General features: G+C 41.8%; 1 protein-coding gene across 10 annotated transcripts in view; it reads right to left on the reverse strand.

Annotated features, from left to right (window-relative positions):
- The window catches only part of GLIPR1 (GLI pathogenesis related 1), an 80,336-nt gene that overhangs the window by 46,093 nt on the left and 17,139 nt on the right, over window positions 1–17,104 (reverse strand). The window contains exons 1-4 of one of the 10 annotated variants that reach the window (XM_058741985.1): window positions 12,438–12,536; window positions 11,483–11,631; window positions 2,108–2,386; window positions 675–920 (exon numbers count right to left, since the gene is read on the reverse strand). In XM_058741985.1, the coding sequence (XP_058597968.1) occupies window positions 675–920; window positions 2,108–2,299 (438 nt within the window). In that variant the 5' untranslated portion in view covers window positions 2,300–2,386; window positions 11,483–11,631; window positions 12,438–12,536. Of the gene's footprint in view, window positions 1–674; window positions 921–2,107; window positions 2,387–3,158; window positions 3,208–10,515; window positions 10,662–11,482; window positions 11,745–12,437; window positions 12,537–17,104 lie in introns of those variants that run through there. The other 9 variants (XR_009265523.1, XM_058741989.1, XM_058741993.1 and 6 more) reach the window with 9 other exon arrangements.

Below are 17,104 nucleotides of genomic sequence, written 5' to 3' on the forward strand. Positions count from 1 at the left end.
GAAATGTGACCAGGATCAGGAGGCAGGATAGTAAGACAATAGACATGCTACCCTAGGGACTTGTTGACATCACGTTGCAAACATGCCTTAGGGTTAGGAAACCAAAACCAACCTGAGTGAAAAAAAAAAATCTCAATGGGGGCGGAATAGCCACAGAATGGTTTACACAAATTTACATGTTGGCCTCACCATTGTTTTTCTCTTCCTTGTGTGACCCATCACAGGCTCTCGGTTCATGTTTGAAGGAATAGGAGGCTATGGAATTGATGCTTCTGTCTGAGAGGCTTGTTTCTCCCAATTTTATAGACCCCAATCAACTGCCTCAAATTTTATAGAGGACGCATACCTGAAAATCCATTCACTCATAAAGTCCTCTGCTCACAAATGGAACAAAGTGCCCAGGCAGGCAGCTGTTACCAAAATATTCAAAGTCTGTCCAGATTGGTGAGCCTCACCTTTTGCGTTTAAACACATAACTAACCTCTTCAGGCACCACCCCCTCTGCTATTGAAGTCTGCTCCATTTTTTTATTTTTTAGGTAAGCTTGTAAGCTCTACTCTCTGACATGTACAGGCACACCAGCTTACTCTATATTTTCTTAACACCAGATTCCAGTTTTCTCTTTGCCTTTGAAGAGATAGTTTCAAGAGAATATGGAGCAGGCAGATACTTACCTGAGTGTAATGGCCACAGACTTTGGTGCATTTCTGAGTCCTGAAGTCGTAGTACTGAACTTCATTGTACCAGTTTGTGATGGCTGAAGATGCAGAAAACAGGGATAGAGACCCAGCCCAGATGTTTTCTCCCAGAGAGGAGAAATTTGGATGCAGCTTGTAGCTTGAATGCAGCTGAACGTTGTGTACAAACTGACAGTTTCTTGCCCATGTTTGCGCAACTCGCGCTAGCGCTGGGTCCCAAGTCTGCAAAAAGAAACGTTAAACAGTAGGAGGGTCGAGAATGAAAATTGGGTTTTGTAAAGATCTTTCAACTACAATGAGGAAAAAGATTTGGAGAGGGATCAGTACAGACACTGGAAGATGAGGAACTGATGACCAGAGTGTTATGTGGCATCATACAGTTAATGAGAGAACAGAAAGCCCTCACCCATCACAGACAGGAATTAGACCTCTTGCTCAACCGCCAGGCACTGAAAGCTGTAAAGAGGCACCACTGAACCTACACGGAATCAGGAAACGTTACAGGCCACCGCACCCCCTCCCTAATTAACCACGCCCAGTCCCTTTAAAGCCTTCTTGGCTAGGCAGAAACCGTGGAGCTGGCTTTTGGACCAGAGTCTGCCTTCTCCCCAGGTGGCCGGCCTCCTGAATAAAGATTCTTTCAAAAAGAATGAAAACTGTTACCAAAAAATGTAACTGGAATGAGCAAAGTGAGAATTTGAAGGGGGGGAATGAGGCATGATAATGGCGATGACTGAATAGAGAAGGGTCCTCCCTGTACGTGTGGTCTCCCAGTGTTGAATAAGGCCACTGGGAAACTTGATGATCTTGTTTTGTGGAATTTAGAATCTAAATGAGGGACACAGATCAGCATTTCACTGAGGGCCTGTTATGTGCAGAATACTTAAGGCTGTGTTTCACATGGTATATATAATTAAATAAACACAACAGCCCGTATCCTGAGGAGCTCAGAAAGATTAAAAACCAGCTCACAGCCACAGAGCTGGCATTCAAACCCATGCCTGACTGATTCAAAATCCTATCCTTTCCTGAGATGCCATGCTGCCTTCCAGAGAAAGTCAATATGCTCTGCCAGCAACAACAGAAAAGTAAACTTAGAGATAAACAAACAAAAAAAGCCCTCAAAAAATTAACAGGGAAGAAAGTGACAAAAAAAAAAAAAAAAAGTAACATCTTCTGACCGGAGGAAAGGAAGCATTTAAAAAGAGGAGTAAAATGTACTTGCTGAGCTTGCTTAGAAAAGATGAGTCAACAGAGCTAAACCGGATTCGTTTTGATCACAGATTGTGAATTTACTGCACACGTTAATCACAACGGGAACAAAAAGGCATTTAGGATTAGCAAGGACTGACCTCTAAAATCAACACACGTTAGCTTACTTCTATCACGAATACTGATATTTTCCTTACCATGTATAGCATATCACTGGCTGTTGGATTCACTTCTGATCGGAACTTGTTATGAAATCGAACACAGTCTTTGATGAAATCTTCATTTTCGATACCTGGCAAACTAATTGCTGTGTTTTCATAGCTGGAAACTAAGGAAACCATCCAGGCTGTCATGGCAAGTGTGGCCCGCATGCTCAGTCTGTCTGGCATGGAGCCCTCGGAGGCTGGAAACCGGAGCCAGTGAAGGTTCTGAATGCGTGTGCCTCTCTCAGTTTGACAAAGCGTGGCTGATTTCAGCTTTGAGAAAATGGAAAGCAGAACTTGAGTTCATCACAAGTTTAAAGAAATGGGTTTCGCCATATATGGTTTGCTGCCACTTTTGTGCTCTTAACCCTGCCGTTTCAGTGGTTCTCAGTGACACAGCACCTATCACAACATAGATATTTACGAGGCTGCATCAGACTTTCTTTCGAGTTAGGGGGGATACTTTCAAAGGAAATTCTGGAATCTCCAGAAATAACAATCTCAATTTTTATGGAGGTTCTGGTGGTTAAATAAAAACATACCTCTTACTTCCATAAATGTCTTGCAAAATGCTTTTCAAACTTGTTTAGAGTCATATCAGTACAGTGGTTGGAATATCTGGCTAACATCTTAACTTGACCTAGAATTCATTCACAGTGGTGTGTGTGTGTGTGTGTGTGTGTGTAACCATGGCAAAGAGAGGGCAGAGAGAGAGAATAGTAGAGAGAGCACTGGTCTCAATTTCAGATTTTAGTTTAAGTTCTCTTCCTCACTAGTTGCAGCTGCCTATTTACTGAATGAAGCAAATAAAACTTTTTCTAGCCCCTTAATCAGAGAGGATTTGGGAGGATCTAATGAACTAGCCAATATATTAACACATATTAAATGTCTGCACTGGGTATTCAGTTTAGTAATAGGAGATAAACACGCTGCCCTCAAGAAGCCGAGAGAAGCAGGAGCTGTGGGGTGGTGACAAGCCCAGGGACAGTTGAAGGTCTGGGTGGAGGGAAGCACCAGAGGCTGAGGACTTATGGAGGATGCTTACCCCATTCTGACACGGGTTGAAATGGCTTCCTACAACAGCAGTGAGGTCTTTGCTGAGCTGGAATCAGACTGGTGTTGAAGTGAAAAAAAAAATTAAGGAAGTGAAGGGAATTGGAGAATAGGAACCATATATCTGCTGCAGGCAGGCTGGGTCCAAGGACCCAGAGGGTCCTTGGCTTGGCTTGAGAAAGGTGGACATCAGATGTGGGCCAGCAGGAGGTGAAAGTAGAGTTTATTGAAGATATATATATATATATATATATATATATATATATATATATATGTATGTATATATGTATATATACGTATATATATATATATATATATGGAGAGAGATTCGGACAGAGTATCCAGGAAAGGAAAAGAGCATGAGTCTCACCTTTGCTTGGGGTCTGGGGTTTTTACTGTCAATTATGGTCAGGTACCATATGGTCAATTATGGTCAGGTACGGTCAATTATGATCTGTGTCCTCTTAGGCTTCTAGGAACTGGTCAGAACCAGGACAGAGTCCGGGTGTCCTTCATAAGTCACTCATTCCCTGAAGTCATGGGTCTTGGCACCAAGGTTTTTGGAGTCAGTAGTCTTAGAGAATGTTTATGATGATCCTGCCTCATCACTCCTAAGATTTATTGTGCTGGGAGACTCCAAACATATTATTATCTCTTTGTCCCTTACAAGGAAGACATATGTAGCCTGGATGGCTCGGTCTGTAGTGAATATGACTATTGATCTCAGGGTTGTGAGTTCAAGCCTCATGTTGGGCATAGAGCCTACTTTAAAAAACAAAGGAGAACATAGGCTATTTGCATTACAAGGCATGTGTAGAGAAGAATGTGGGTGCAGGTCCTAGCAAGAATAGAAACTGAAAAAGAAGCAAAGGAAAAAAAATGGCTTTTTTTGTTTTTTTCCCCATGGGGTCTCTTCAGCTTCTCTGTCTCATATCCAGCTGTGAAGTTGGAAACAAAATAGAGAAAGAGCCACTGCACGTTGTCTCTCTCTACAGAGATGGTCTTCAAGTATGGCTGGTAGGAAACATGGTACCTGGTTCTCATGGAATTTAGAATCCAAATAGTGCTTTCACGACAGAGACAGCAGTAAGAGGCAGATCAGGGAGAACTTGCTGGCTTCTGCCAATGATTTGGATTTTATCACGAATCGAATGAGAAGTTATAGAAGGGTTTTTTCGTTTGTTTTTTTAGCTGTAGTTGGGGTGTGATCTGGTTTTAGAAACAATCGTGTTTAAGAAAACCAAGAGATGTGGAGAATGGAACAGGTTTGGGGTGATTATTTTTGATGGAAACTCTTAAAAGGAAACATTATAGAACTCTGAGGTGAATGTATTGCCCACCCCCGATAACCTCACAAAATACTCATAAATAATCTCAATTGTGTCCAGGCTGCCTAATTGGTACCAGCATTTCATTCCATTATATTGACCTAAGACTTCTTGTCTAGGGCTCAGAGGTAACCTTTTGATCAAGGTAGTCAACAGTGAGACATTCCTGCAGCTTGAGGTGAGATGCAGGCCTGGGACTGCTTCCCACCTTCTTCTGAGTCTCTGTGAGCTAGATTGTCTGAGTTTTGAACACCAGAACAAGAAAAATGCGACCTTGCAAACAAGGAAATTTAGTGACATTTTGTGATTGCTTGAGCAATCCCCATTGCACACATACAACTCCCAAGAATAAGCAATATTATCTTGATATTGAAAAGAACTAATCAATTTTTTCTCTAATTTCTTGAAAATAACAAGCAAAAGGGAATGTCTGCCCTTAGAGACTCTATTTACATTATTATGCCAGGCAAATTAGCCCTTCTGAGCTACAACCCTCAACACTTCTTAATTTCCACAAACAAAAAGGTCTCCACAACAAAAGCCCACAGAAGAGGGTTTGCTCAGAACAGGAACTTTTAGCAAGGAGCAAATGCAAGCCTCTGCTTCTTTTCAAGAAGGCTTACAACTTGGCTGAGTCTTTCCTGTTCTTACCCTGGTCTTTGCCATCGTGTCCTTGAAAAGTACGCATGTGTGTTAAGAAAGAAACTTGTTTTCAGTGTTAATCTCTCTGAATGGTGGCAGTTTAGATTTTTTCTTTACTTCCTTCCTCTTCTTTATTGTGGAATTTTTTTTTTTTTTTTTTTACAGTAAGCATATAGTAATCGGAAAAAAGAACACCCTAGAACTATTTTTATCTTGGAGAACCATGGGATCTTTATAATCATACACAAATTAACTGATATACACTGCTGATAAAGGCTTGCATAGATAAAATGCTAAAGGATTATCGAGTATCCCTGTACTTTTTGTTTGAAGAGGCCTCAAACAAATGAAAATTGAGGAGGGTAACCAGTCATTGTTCACGATGTCATGAGGAGGCCACTAAGGTGTAGATCATTCACAGGGCTATGAGAAAGACAAAAAAGATTAATAAGTGGAGAGCTCCAATAATCCAAATAAATTGAGGTCATGGAACCAGTTGGTTGGATTTAACCATTTCACATTGTCAGATAACTCCTGTTCAACTTGTATCTGTGTTTCCTGTTGAATATCTAATGGTTTTGATGTAGCTGGGAAGACAGAGCATTAATCTCAGATTGTAAATTGGGGGAAGAAGCTCCTTGCAGGTGTTTTTTCACTAACTCCCAGGAGTGCTGAGACATATTATATTGTAAGAGAGTGACACAAATTTTGTTATGTCGCCAGTCACATTGTATACTTTGATGATCAACAAGTGCCTGTTGGCGGTCCCCCATGCATTCGAGGGCTGCTTCAGCAGCTTGTCGTCTTGCCTAATACTGTTAGCAACCTGCCTTTGAGTAGTCGTTGCCTTGGTGATATCAGTCATTACGTGATTGACTACTTTAGCATTGCAGATAGACTTTGTCAGGGAGACCTCGGCAACAGAGGCTATGGTTAAGATGACAACCTATGAGATAAGGAAGGCAATGAGCCATCCAACAAATCTTTTAGGTCTCCACTTAGAAATGGCTTGGGCTAATTCAGCAATACCGCTGCACCCTTCCCAGGGCCCTGTTAGATTTACCGGCAACCAAATTTGAGGCTATCCTTTTAAGATAAACATAGGCGAGACAGAAAGTTTGGTGATGTTATAATGGCTGCTACAGGCTGTGTACCAAGCCAGAGGAGGTACTTCAAAAACAATATGGGTTGTTGAATCTTGTATTAACCGGCTTGGTGGAAATTATGAAAACATAGGGATGAGGTGTACAGATCACGACGCTGTCTGGGACAATCTGTGTGAGATTCATATGAAAGGTACCATTACTATTAGCATAATGCCTGTGAGGGAGATGGCATAACAAAACGGGAAGGCTAAGACGCTGTAAGTTGTGATGCCACAGGTTATGTGAACCTGTTTTCAATTCTTAATATTGGCCCTGAAAGTCCACCATCAGTGCAAAGGATGGAGAAGTTGTGAGGTTCTGAAAACCCAATTGGTTTGCCCACTGAGGTTGTGTCCTTTAGGACCCTAGTTAATGAGAGTAAGATTTTGAAAAAAATTCCTCTTTATGGGCAAGGGAGGTCCGGCAGGGCTGCTAGATGACTGAAGAGCCACAAGGGGGCCATATCTTCTTTATGTGGCAATGATCAGTGGGGAGAAGTGGATGAGATTCCTTGGTGGAGGTGGATGCAGCGAAGGAGGCTACTGAAATGAATGTCAAATTTGCCTTGTGGTCCTGTGTTTTAGGCACGTGGTGAAGATACATCTGTGCTGTGATTTTTAAACATCCAGAAGGTTTTCAAACATCCAGGTTACACAAAAAGGAGGGAAATGTGATGATGATATAAGCAAGCTGACAGCAAAGCACAGGCTAACATCACCCCATCCACCCCTAGGTGGATTATGTGTGATATTCCTTGGACACTCCTGGCTACTCAAGAACAGAGAAAAGGGGTTTAAGTACTTGCCATGGTGATGTGGGAGACTAAGACAAATGAAAAATTAAATTTCTTTACTGCCTACAGCCCATTGACAAGTCCTTGAAACTGGCAGAGTGACTTCCCTCTAGGAGCTCAGCTGCCTCAATGATGACACTTTCTAGGGGTAAAAGGGAATCTTAGCTTAACATTATCCTGACACCCAGGATCCCGTAAGTCTACTTTGACATATAAAAAATTCCTTTAGAAACTTCCTTTATCTCAACTGCCCCAAGATAGATGCTGGCAATCATACTCCAAGCTTATGGCCCTCAATACACATCTGAAGGGTCTCATGACCGAGGTTTTACTAAACAGTAATAAATGGAGTTTCCCTAGCAACAGCTAGCCCCTCAAGGTCCTGGAAACCTTGCTTCCAAGATTCCTCAGAGACTTACTCTATCCCTGACCCCCACCCAACCTGAGGGTATGTAATGAGTTACCCATCATGACCCCACACAGCTCTTCTGCCCACGGGTCCTGTCCCCGTGCTTTAATAAAATCACCTTTTGCACCAAAGACTTCAACAATTCTTTCTTGGCCGTCAGCTCCAGACCACCCTACCATCATCCCAAAACTTCATTAAGGACACAAAAGGAACAGAAGTATTCAGCTTTAACCAATCTCTCCATTTAGTAAGAGGGACTTTTGGCAGAAGCCAGAGGCCTCCAGTCCAAAAAGAATCATTACTGGTTAGTGGACGGTCTGCATCCCACCCTGTAAACAGCTTAAAGAAAGGGAGGTCTATGATATGAACCCAATACAGTGAGGAAAAGGCAGTAGTGGTCCAGATAAAGAAAAAGATTCAGCAAATCATTATGTTAGCCGAGTTTTGAGAAACTACAGCTAAATATGCTAAAAATCTGTTTTCTGGGGTTGGTGGCGCTCAGACACGGCCTATGACCTCACTGACATATTGATCAAGCTTCTTAAGTTGTCCCCAGGTGACATCACTTGCCTTGGTCGTTTGTGGGCACAGTCTCCCCTTACAAAGACAAATCGGCCATCTGAGGAAGCGGGTTGAAAGGCTGATCCTTCCAAATCATGGTATGGTTTGATCAGATGGGCACGTGCCCAGTGCAGTCCTGATGGGAGAACACATGCATGTCCCCATCCCCATGTTATCAGTTCATAGGGTCCTTTCCATGAATTATTGCCTTGTATATCTTTAAGTAGCACTTAGGCTCTGATACTTGAGCCAGGAGATGTGGTGCAAAATGCCATTCAGCAGCTGTGAGGCCATGGGAATCACAATTTAAAAAATTTAGAGTGTGTAAGGCTTTAAACAGTGAATTCCAAGGTGGGGGGGGGGTCATTGTGCAGTTTCACCCTTTTTTGTTTGTGAAGCAATTTTTTTTTAAATTTAATGTTTATTTATTTTGAGAGAAAGAGAGAGGGAGAGACAGAGTGTAAGCGTAGGAGGGTCAGAGAGAGGGAGACACAGAATCCAAAGCAGGCTACAGGCTCCTAGCTGTCAGCACAGAGACAGACATGGGGCTCGAACCCACAAACCATGAGATCATGACCTGAGCTGAAACTGAACGTTTAACTGACCGAATCACCCAGGTGCACCTGTGAAGCATTTGTTTTAAAGTGGCATGTGTACATTCTATAATAGCTTGTCCAGTAGAGTTATATGGTTGTTAGCAAAACTTAGCTCCTTTAACATAGAGAAGTTTTAACTAAATAAAGACCTGAAAAAGACAAAACATAAGCTTTGGTTTTCCCAGCAGACAAAAGAGAAAAAAAACGAACAACTTTGTTTACATTTTCTTATCAAGAGCAGATCAACAGTCCAAGAAAACTTAGTCTCTTGAACACAGAGAAAAGCAGAATTTGAATCTTATACCAGTGTACTTTTAAAATCTATTCATTTCAACGTTAGTCCATCCTGACCACACATAAAATTCCTTTCCAAAGATTTCCCTTCACGAACCTTCTACAACTTTCCTTTGCATTCAGATTTTGTCCCAAGCCATTTCTCTCCCAACAACGAGTCTCACTTAGGACAAAATTACTTTCTTTTACCTTCAACAAAAAAACGTATTTCCATTCTTTATATCTTTCTTACATATCTCCTACTTTTCTACATATGGAATTGCTTTCCTTATTTCCATCAGTCTTTAGTTCACTTAGCAGAATTTTAGTTCTTAGAAACCTTAGTCTCCGATGAAAACTTCATAACTGATGAGGGAGTGTGGGGCAAGCTGAGGGTAAAATACAGGCTGGCACACACACTCCCCTCCGCCCCCCACCCCAGGTGTAATATGTGTGACATTCCCGGCTACCCAAGAACAAAGGAAAGGGGTTGAAGTGCTTGCCATGCTGATGTGAGAAACTAAGGTAAATGAAAAATTAAATTCCCTTACTGCCTACTGCCCATTGACAAGTCCTTGAAACTGGCAGAGTGACCTCTCTCTAGGAGCTCAGCTGACTCAATGATGAACTTTGCTGGGGGCAAAAGAGAACCTTAGGTTAACAGTGTCCCAAATGGGAGGATCCTGTAAATCTACTTCCTGTATCTCAACTGCCCCAAAATATATGCTGGCAATCATACTCCAAGCTTATGGTCCCCTGGTATACATCTGAAGGGTCTCATAACTAAGGTGATATTAAACTGTAATTAGTGGAGTTTCCCTAGCAACAGCTAGCCCCTCCAGGTCCTGGAAACCTTGCTTCCAAAATTCCGTAGAGACTTACTCTATCCCTGACCCCCTCCCAACCTGAGGGTATATAATGAATTACCTGTCAAACCCCAGTGCAGCTCTTCCTACCCATGGGTCCTGTCCCCATGCTTTAATAAAATAACCTTTTTGCATCAAAGAGGTGTTCAAGAATTCTTTCTTGACTCTCGGCTCTAGACCACCCCATTATCACCCCAAAACTTCATCAGTAACCAATTGAGAACTGTTATATCAGAATTTTTTTCAGATGGTAAGTTTATCAAGTGAGCGCAATGCAGGTTTTCCATAGTAAAATTTTAATAAAGTATGAAGCATGTTTATCAGACCCAAATAGTCTTAGTTTCTCTGCAATAAGTCAAAAGCACAAACCTACATCTAGTCATCAGTGCTTTAGCCTTTTATCTCATTAGATAGCCAATGAATTCAATCCCATTTATTGTGCAAACAAAACTTTAACGTCTGGTTACCAAGGACTGAAAGCTATCTCCACAATTAACCATGACAACTTTGAGACAGACAAAATTAACCATTATTTTAAGTCATCCTTTTGCTAAGAAATTGCAACAGAGATAACACAAGCTTACTTGACTTTCAGCAAACCTAGATAGAATAAATTCCATATTTAATGCTGATAAACAGGTCTATCAAAACCCAACAAACTTAAATTATCTTAAACACTGAATACGGTTTACTTGGGTCCACTTAAGACAATTTGTTCTCCATGGTTAATTTTTACCTGGAATGCTGGTGGGGAATATGAAGTGGGGGGGCCCAAGGGGGTGCTCTTTGCTCCCGGACAGGAGGGTAGGAGGAGGAACTAGTGGTGCCTAAGGCACTGAGGGTGGGATAGGAACCAGTTATGCAGGGGCCGCACCCCAGATGCTGCAGAAACAGAAGGGGGAGGGGAAGGATGAGTCAGTGAGGTTTGGCCAAGAAGCCTGGAAGCAGATAAATGCCCAGAGAGCAGACAAAGACGTCTCCGGGTCCTAAAGCCTGTCAGCTCAGAGGAGCAGACGCCAGGTTTTGTTTTGTTTTGTTTTCCATCAGCTAGTGGAATTAGGCAATCCATGTCAGGCCAGAGAAGACAGGGAATTTCCCCGAACCAAATGGGGTTTCAGCAGCTGCTTGGAGATATTCCTTAAAGTCCCTGTCCTGAGGTACACTAACCACAGTTGGCTCCAATTATCATAGTCATTAACCAGGGAAATGAATGAATGAATGAATGAATGATTGGGAGGAGTAGGCACAGAAGGGGCGGTGGAGGGGTCATCATCCATAGTAGGAGGTGTCGTAGGAGAGGTGGGTGTTAGGCTTTCTTTCTTAATTTGTTCCTTCTCTGGAGATACACGTAAGTGACATAATGCTGTACGGACTAAACTCCAGGTCACTAAAATGGAATCAGGAAGCTTCTCTCCTTTTTCAAGTTTTCTTGTTAGATTTTTTCCCACTAGCTCCCATAGATCTAAATCAACTGTACCATGGTTGAGGAACCAGGAACAGGCATCTCTTATTGCTCTTAACAATTTACTTAATTGATCTTTTGTAACCATACAACGAGCCGCCTTTAAAAGCTGCTGTAAAGTTTTTAAATATAATAGCTGTTCCTTTGGCATTTTTTGCCCATGGTAGAGAAAGAGAAAAATATTCTCACTGAAAACTAGACACGTTGGCAGCTATCCCAAGAGGGTACTGCTGTCCCTTACCGCGATGTGGTCTGTCAGAAGTCTGGACAATTTCACTTTCTTTGCCTGAATGTGTCCATTCTGCCCCCTGAAAATCTTCCTCTCAAGTCTATCACTATTGCGTCAGTGTTACCAGTTGTGGATTCGGCTTCGGGCTTTGTCCAGTAAAGCTGAGGAGAGCAGAAAGGACTACTCAAAACTCCATTCAAGTCAAGAGAGGTGAGAGGGAGGCTAAGGGAAGTTTCCCCCAGCTGCTCCCAAGCTCCCGTATTCGTTGAGTCTGCATTTAGGGAAACATTGCACAATACATCAGTGGGCTACGTGCCAGTAAGAATGTATAGAAAGCATGCAGAAAAACAAGGCAGGATAAAATATCCCATGAGATAACATAGTCTAAGGAATTTATGAACACAGGCAGGACCTAACCCATAGATATACATTAACTAACCCGTAGATATACACTAACTAGATAAGCAAAGCAAGGCCGCTGTTTTCAGCAAGGCCAAAAAGCAGTTTTCTGCTTTGCAATGCGTTCCCTATAATCTTCTAACCCAGGACATTGCTCTTTGATTTCCCTGACACGCTGAGAGCATGGAGCCTGTTTGGGATTCTCTGTCTCCCCTTCTCTCTGCTCCTCCCCCACTCATGCTGCCTCTGTCTCTCTCAATATAAATTAATAGAATTGGCCATCATTTTAAGTCTTTTTGCTAACAAATTGCAACAGAGATAACACGAGCTTATTTGACCTTTAGTAAGCCTAGGTAATAAAATGACATTGAGGCACTAAGGCAGCCTCGAGGCAGGTCATGCTCTGCATGTTTCAGGTGTTTATCAGTGGGCTGCAATTTGCAAGGAGATTTATTTAACTTACATCTCTCTAGCCTTTGTTTTCCTCGTCATTCCCCCTTCCCCCCTCCCCCCTCCCCCCTCCTCTATTTCCTCCTTTCCTTTCAATCATCTCCTCCACAGTTGTTACCATCATCTTTGCTTTCTGTTTTTGTTTCTCCTCATCCTGAAAGGGCGGGCCTACGCCAGCGGACTCCATCTTGTTCTGTGTCCTTCACCTAGACCACGCCTCCTCCCCTTGAGTAACCTCCCGCTCACCCGTTCAAACTTCCTGATCAAAACACGCCCAGCGACCTGCGTAACAGGACCCTTCCCCAGCCAATCAGCTGAGGCCACAGCCATTACCTCACCAACTGCCCCTAGACCCCTATAAAATCTTTGTGCTTTTGAAACTCACTCTCTCTCCCCGGTATCTCACCGCTGCGTCGGTGCAGGTAGTGGATTGAGCTCAAGCTAGCTCGAATAAAGGCTCTTTTGCTTTGCATCGGACTCGGCTCCCTGGCGGTATTTGGGGATCACGAATTCTGGGCATAACAATCCCTCTTTACAAATATCTTTTGTGCCTCCCTGAGCAATCCTTCCATTTGCTTCTCATTCCATCCATCCATCTTCTGCACTTTCTGGCAATATCAGGCCAACTTCTAGTGACAAAATTAACCTTCAGGAGACCCTGCCCAATAGGTTCTCTGAATGTAGAGGCCTGAATATTTCCTCATTTGATCCCTAAGCCTCTGTAAGACAGTAGTTGGGGTTTCCTCCTTCTCTTGCTATATCTCAAAAGCTTTGGCGACATCCTGATATCTTGGAGCTGATTCCCTGATCCCTTTATTAGCTCTCTTAGATCCTGCATCCTAACCCTGTCCCCAGGATCATGGTCGTCCCAACCAGGTCTACAACCAGCTTTGTTGAGCTCGCCTAACACCCAGGCTGTGTGGGTGCTCTCTTTCCCAAATAGACATTGCAGCCCTCATGATAATTCCTCTTTCCTCTTCGGTAAATAAGATATTTGTGATAAACATCAGCTCAGCCCGAGAATAAACATTAGGTCCCCAGAACTGATCAACCTGATCTGCCAAGCCCAATAGAGCTTCCAACAGTGGTTTTATTTCCTTCTTGAAATTCCTTACCTCAGAACTGGTGAGGGGGGCACTGACAAAGCCAATTTCTACCTGTCCCAAAGGGACCTCCCTTAATGAGAATAACCTAGAACCCTTTCCTGAGCCCCTGGAGGGAAGAGGGAAGTTCTCTATGTCCTTCCCACATTGTTCCAGTTCTTTCCTCAGATTTGGACACAAACCAGTAGACAAGGAGCATCCTCCCAGTACTGTAACATTTGTCCCAGTGGACTATCTGGGGGAATCTGAAGAGTCCCCACCTCTTTCTGGGTGTCTCTTCCCTTACCCCTAATACTAGAATTTCTGTTCCCCATCCTTGACCAGGCTAGTTCCTGCTTCTGAGTTTCCCTGGGATGTTCAACCACCCTTAATGGAGGTTTCCTGAACTCTCCAGAACCCGCTTCGTCTGTCTCCAGATGTTTCCCTTGCAGGAGAAGGGAACCTTGGATCAAGACTCAGCATTCCCTTTGTATCTAGGATACTCAAGACTCAGTATTCGCTTTATATCTAGGATACGTCTCAGTCAAACACACTCAGCCTCTGAGGATTTCCGGACTCCCAAGGTAATACTTATAGGCTAACTTGCCTACCTTAGTCCCTGCACAGAATTACCAGGTCGCTGCCATAGGCTACACCCAGCATCACTTCTTCTATCTCCATAGGTAAAAAAAGTTCTTGAGTTCCACGAATCCCCCAAGGGCCAGGGGCCCTCTTGCAAAAAGGCCACCCAAACTGAGGTGGGACACGTCTCCCCTCTCACAAGAGGACCTGGACCCTGCCCGCTGACATGAATCTGGGCCAAGCCCCCAAATTGCCAGAAATAAGCCCACTGTTATAGGTGGGGAGTGGATAGAAACCTGAGACAAAGTAGAGGTGCTTGATCCAAGGTGTGTGGGAGCATGAAGTTCCTACGCCAGTGACTAGGAAGCTGGGTAAAGCCATTTCCACCTCTCAGGTACCGGTGCATGGGCACATGTACACTGATCCACCTCAGTGAGTTAAGTAGCGCCACCTAGTGGAGAACAGAACCATTACACTAAGCCCTGCCTAACAGTGCCCTCTAAGCACACCCCCCAGAAGACCATTGCAAGTCACTCTACCTGCTTAGTATATGGACCATAGAGTGCTTCATAGTTTCAGTTCTAGGAGAAACTGGATGTAACCATTCACGTTCCATTCTGCTCACTGGTTCGATTATTTGTTCATTTTCTTTGCTTCTGTATTTGCTTAAAGTTTTCTTTTTTCATTCCTTCTTTTCTTTCTCTTTCTTAGTTAAAAAAAATTTATTTTTTTACTTTATTTTTTATTTTTAACTTTTTATTCTATTTCATTTATTTTATTCTGTAATTTAAAACATTTTTTTCTTACTGTTTTTTCTTCTTTCCTTTCTCTTTCTTCTCTATTCTATCAAGCCTCTTTCAACAAGCAGACCAAAACATACCTGGGATCCAGCTTCCTTTATTTGATTTTTTGTTTTATTTTTAATTTTTTAATTTTAATTTTTAATTTTATTATTTTTTCTTCCTCCAAAATGACAAAATGAAGGAATTCACCCCAAAAGAAAGAACAGGAAGAAATGAAAGCCAGGGACTTAATCAACACAGATATAAAATGTCTGAACTAGAATTTAGAACCACGATAATAAGAATACTAGCTTGCATTGAAAAAAACATAGAAGACACCAGAGAATCCCTTTCTGTGGAGATTAAAGAAATAAAATCTAGCCAGGCTGAAATTAAAAATGCTATAACTGTGATGCAATCTCGACTGGATGCCATGATGGTAAGGCTGGACAAAGCAGAGCAGTGAATGAGTGATATAGAAGAAAAAAATATGGAGAATAATGAAGCAGAAAAAAAGAGGGAAACATAGGCTACAGATCACGATACAAGACTTAGAGAACTCAGTAACTTATTAAAAAAATAACATCCAAATTATAGGAGTCCCAGAAGGTGAAGAGAGAGAAAAAGAAGCAGAAGATTTATGTGAGCAAATTATGTCAGAAAACTTTCCTAATCTGAGGAAGGGCACAGACATCAAAATGCAAGAAGCACAGAGAACTCCCATTAGATTCAACAAAAACCAACCATCACCAAGGCATATCATAGTAAATTCACAAAATATACATACAAGGAAAGAATTATGAAAGCAGCAAGGGGAAAAAGCCTTTAACCTATAAGGGAAGACAGATCAAGCTCACAGCAGACCTATTCACAGAAACTTGAGAGGGCAGAAAAGGAGTGGCAGGATATATTCAACGTGCTGAACTGGAAAATATGTAGCCAATAATTCTTCATCCAGCAAGTCTGTCATTCAAAATAGAAGGAGAGAAAAAGTTTCCCAGAAAAACAAAAACTAAAAGAGATCATGACCACTAAACCAGCCCTGTAAGAAATTTTAAGGGGAACTCTTTGAGTGGAGAAAAGACAAAATTAAACAAAACAAAACCAAAAGCAACAAAGACTAGAAAGGACCTGAGAACACCACCAAAAACACCAACTCTACAGGCAACACAATGGCACTAAATTCATACATTTCAGTACTCACTCTAAATGTCAATGGACAAAATCCTCCAATCAAAGGACATATGGTATCAGAATGGAAAAGAAAACAACACCATCCATATGCTGCTTACAAGAGACTCATTTTAGACTTAAAGACACCTGAAGATTGAAAGTAAGGGGATGGAGAACCATTTATCATCCCAATGGTCATCTAAAGAAAGCTGGAGTAGCCATACTTATATCAGACAAACTATATTTTAAAATAAAGACTGTAACAAGAGATGAAGAAGGGCATTATATCATAATTAAGGGGACTATCCACCAAGAAGGTCTAACAATTGTAAATATTTATGCCTCCAACATGGAATCCCAAATATACAAATCAATTAATCACAAACATAAAGAAACTCATTGATAATAATACCATAATAGTAGGGAACTTCAACATCCTAGTTACAACAATGGACAGATCATGTAAGCAGAAAATCAACAAGGAAACAATGGCTTTGAATGACACACTGGACCAGATGGATTTAACAGATATTTTCAGAACATTTTATCCTAAAGCAGCATAATACACATTCTTCTCTAGTGCACATAGAACATTCTCCAAAATAGATCACATACTAGGTCACAAATCAGCCCTCAACAAGTATAAAAAGATTGAGATCATACCTTGCATATTTTCAGACCACAATGCTATGAAACTTGAAAAAATTTAGAAAGACCATGAATACTTGGAGATAAAAGAACTTCCTACTAAAGAATGAATGCGTTAACCAAGAAATTAAAGAGGAAATTAAAAAGTACATGGAAGCCAATGAAAATGGAAACACGTCAGCCCAAAACCTCTAGATGCAGCAAAAGCAGCCATAAGAGGGAAGTATATAGCAATCTAGGCCTTCCTAAAGAAGGAAGATAGGTCTCAAATACACAACCTAACCTTACACCTAAAAGAACTGGAGAAAGATCAGCAAACAAAGCCCCAAATCAGCAGAAGAAGGGAAATAATAAAGATTAGAGCTGAAATCAATGATATCAAAATCAAACAGAACAGATCAATGAATCCAGGAGATGGTTCTTTGAAAGAATTAACAAAATTGATTAATCCCTAGCCAGACTGATCAAAAAGAAAAAGGAAAGGATCCAAATAAATAAAATCACTAATGAAAGAGGAG

This window comes from Neofelis nebulosa, chromosome 8 (assembly GCF_028018385.1).
Source record: "Neofelis nebulosa isolate mNeoNeb1 chromosome 8, mNeoNeb1.pri, whole genome shotgun sequence".
In the NCBI taxonomy this organism is placed as follows: Eukaryota; Metazoa; Chordata; class Mammalia; order Carnivora; family Felidae; genus Neofelis; species Neofelis nebulosa.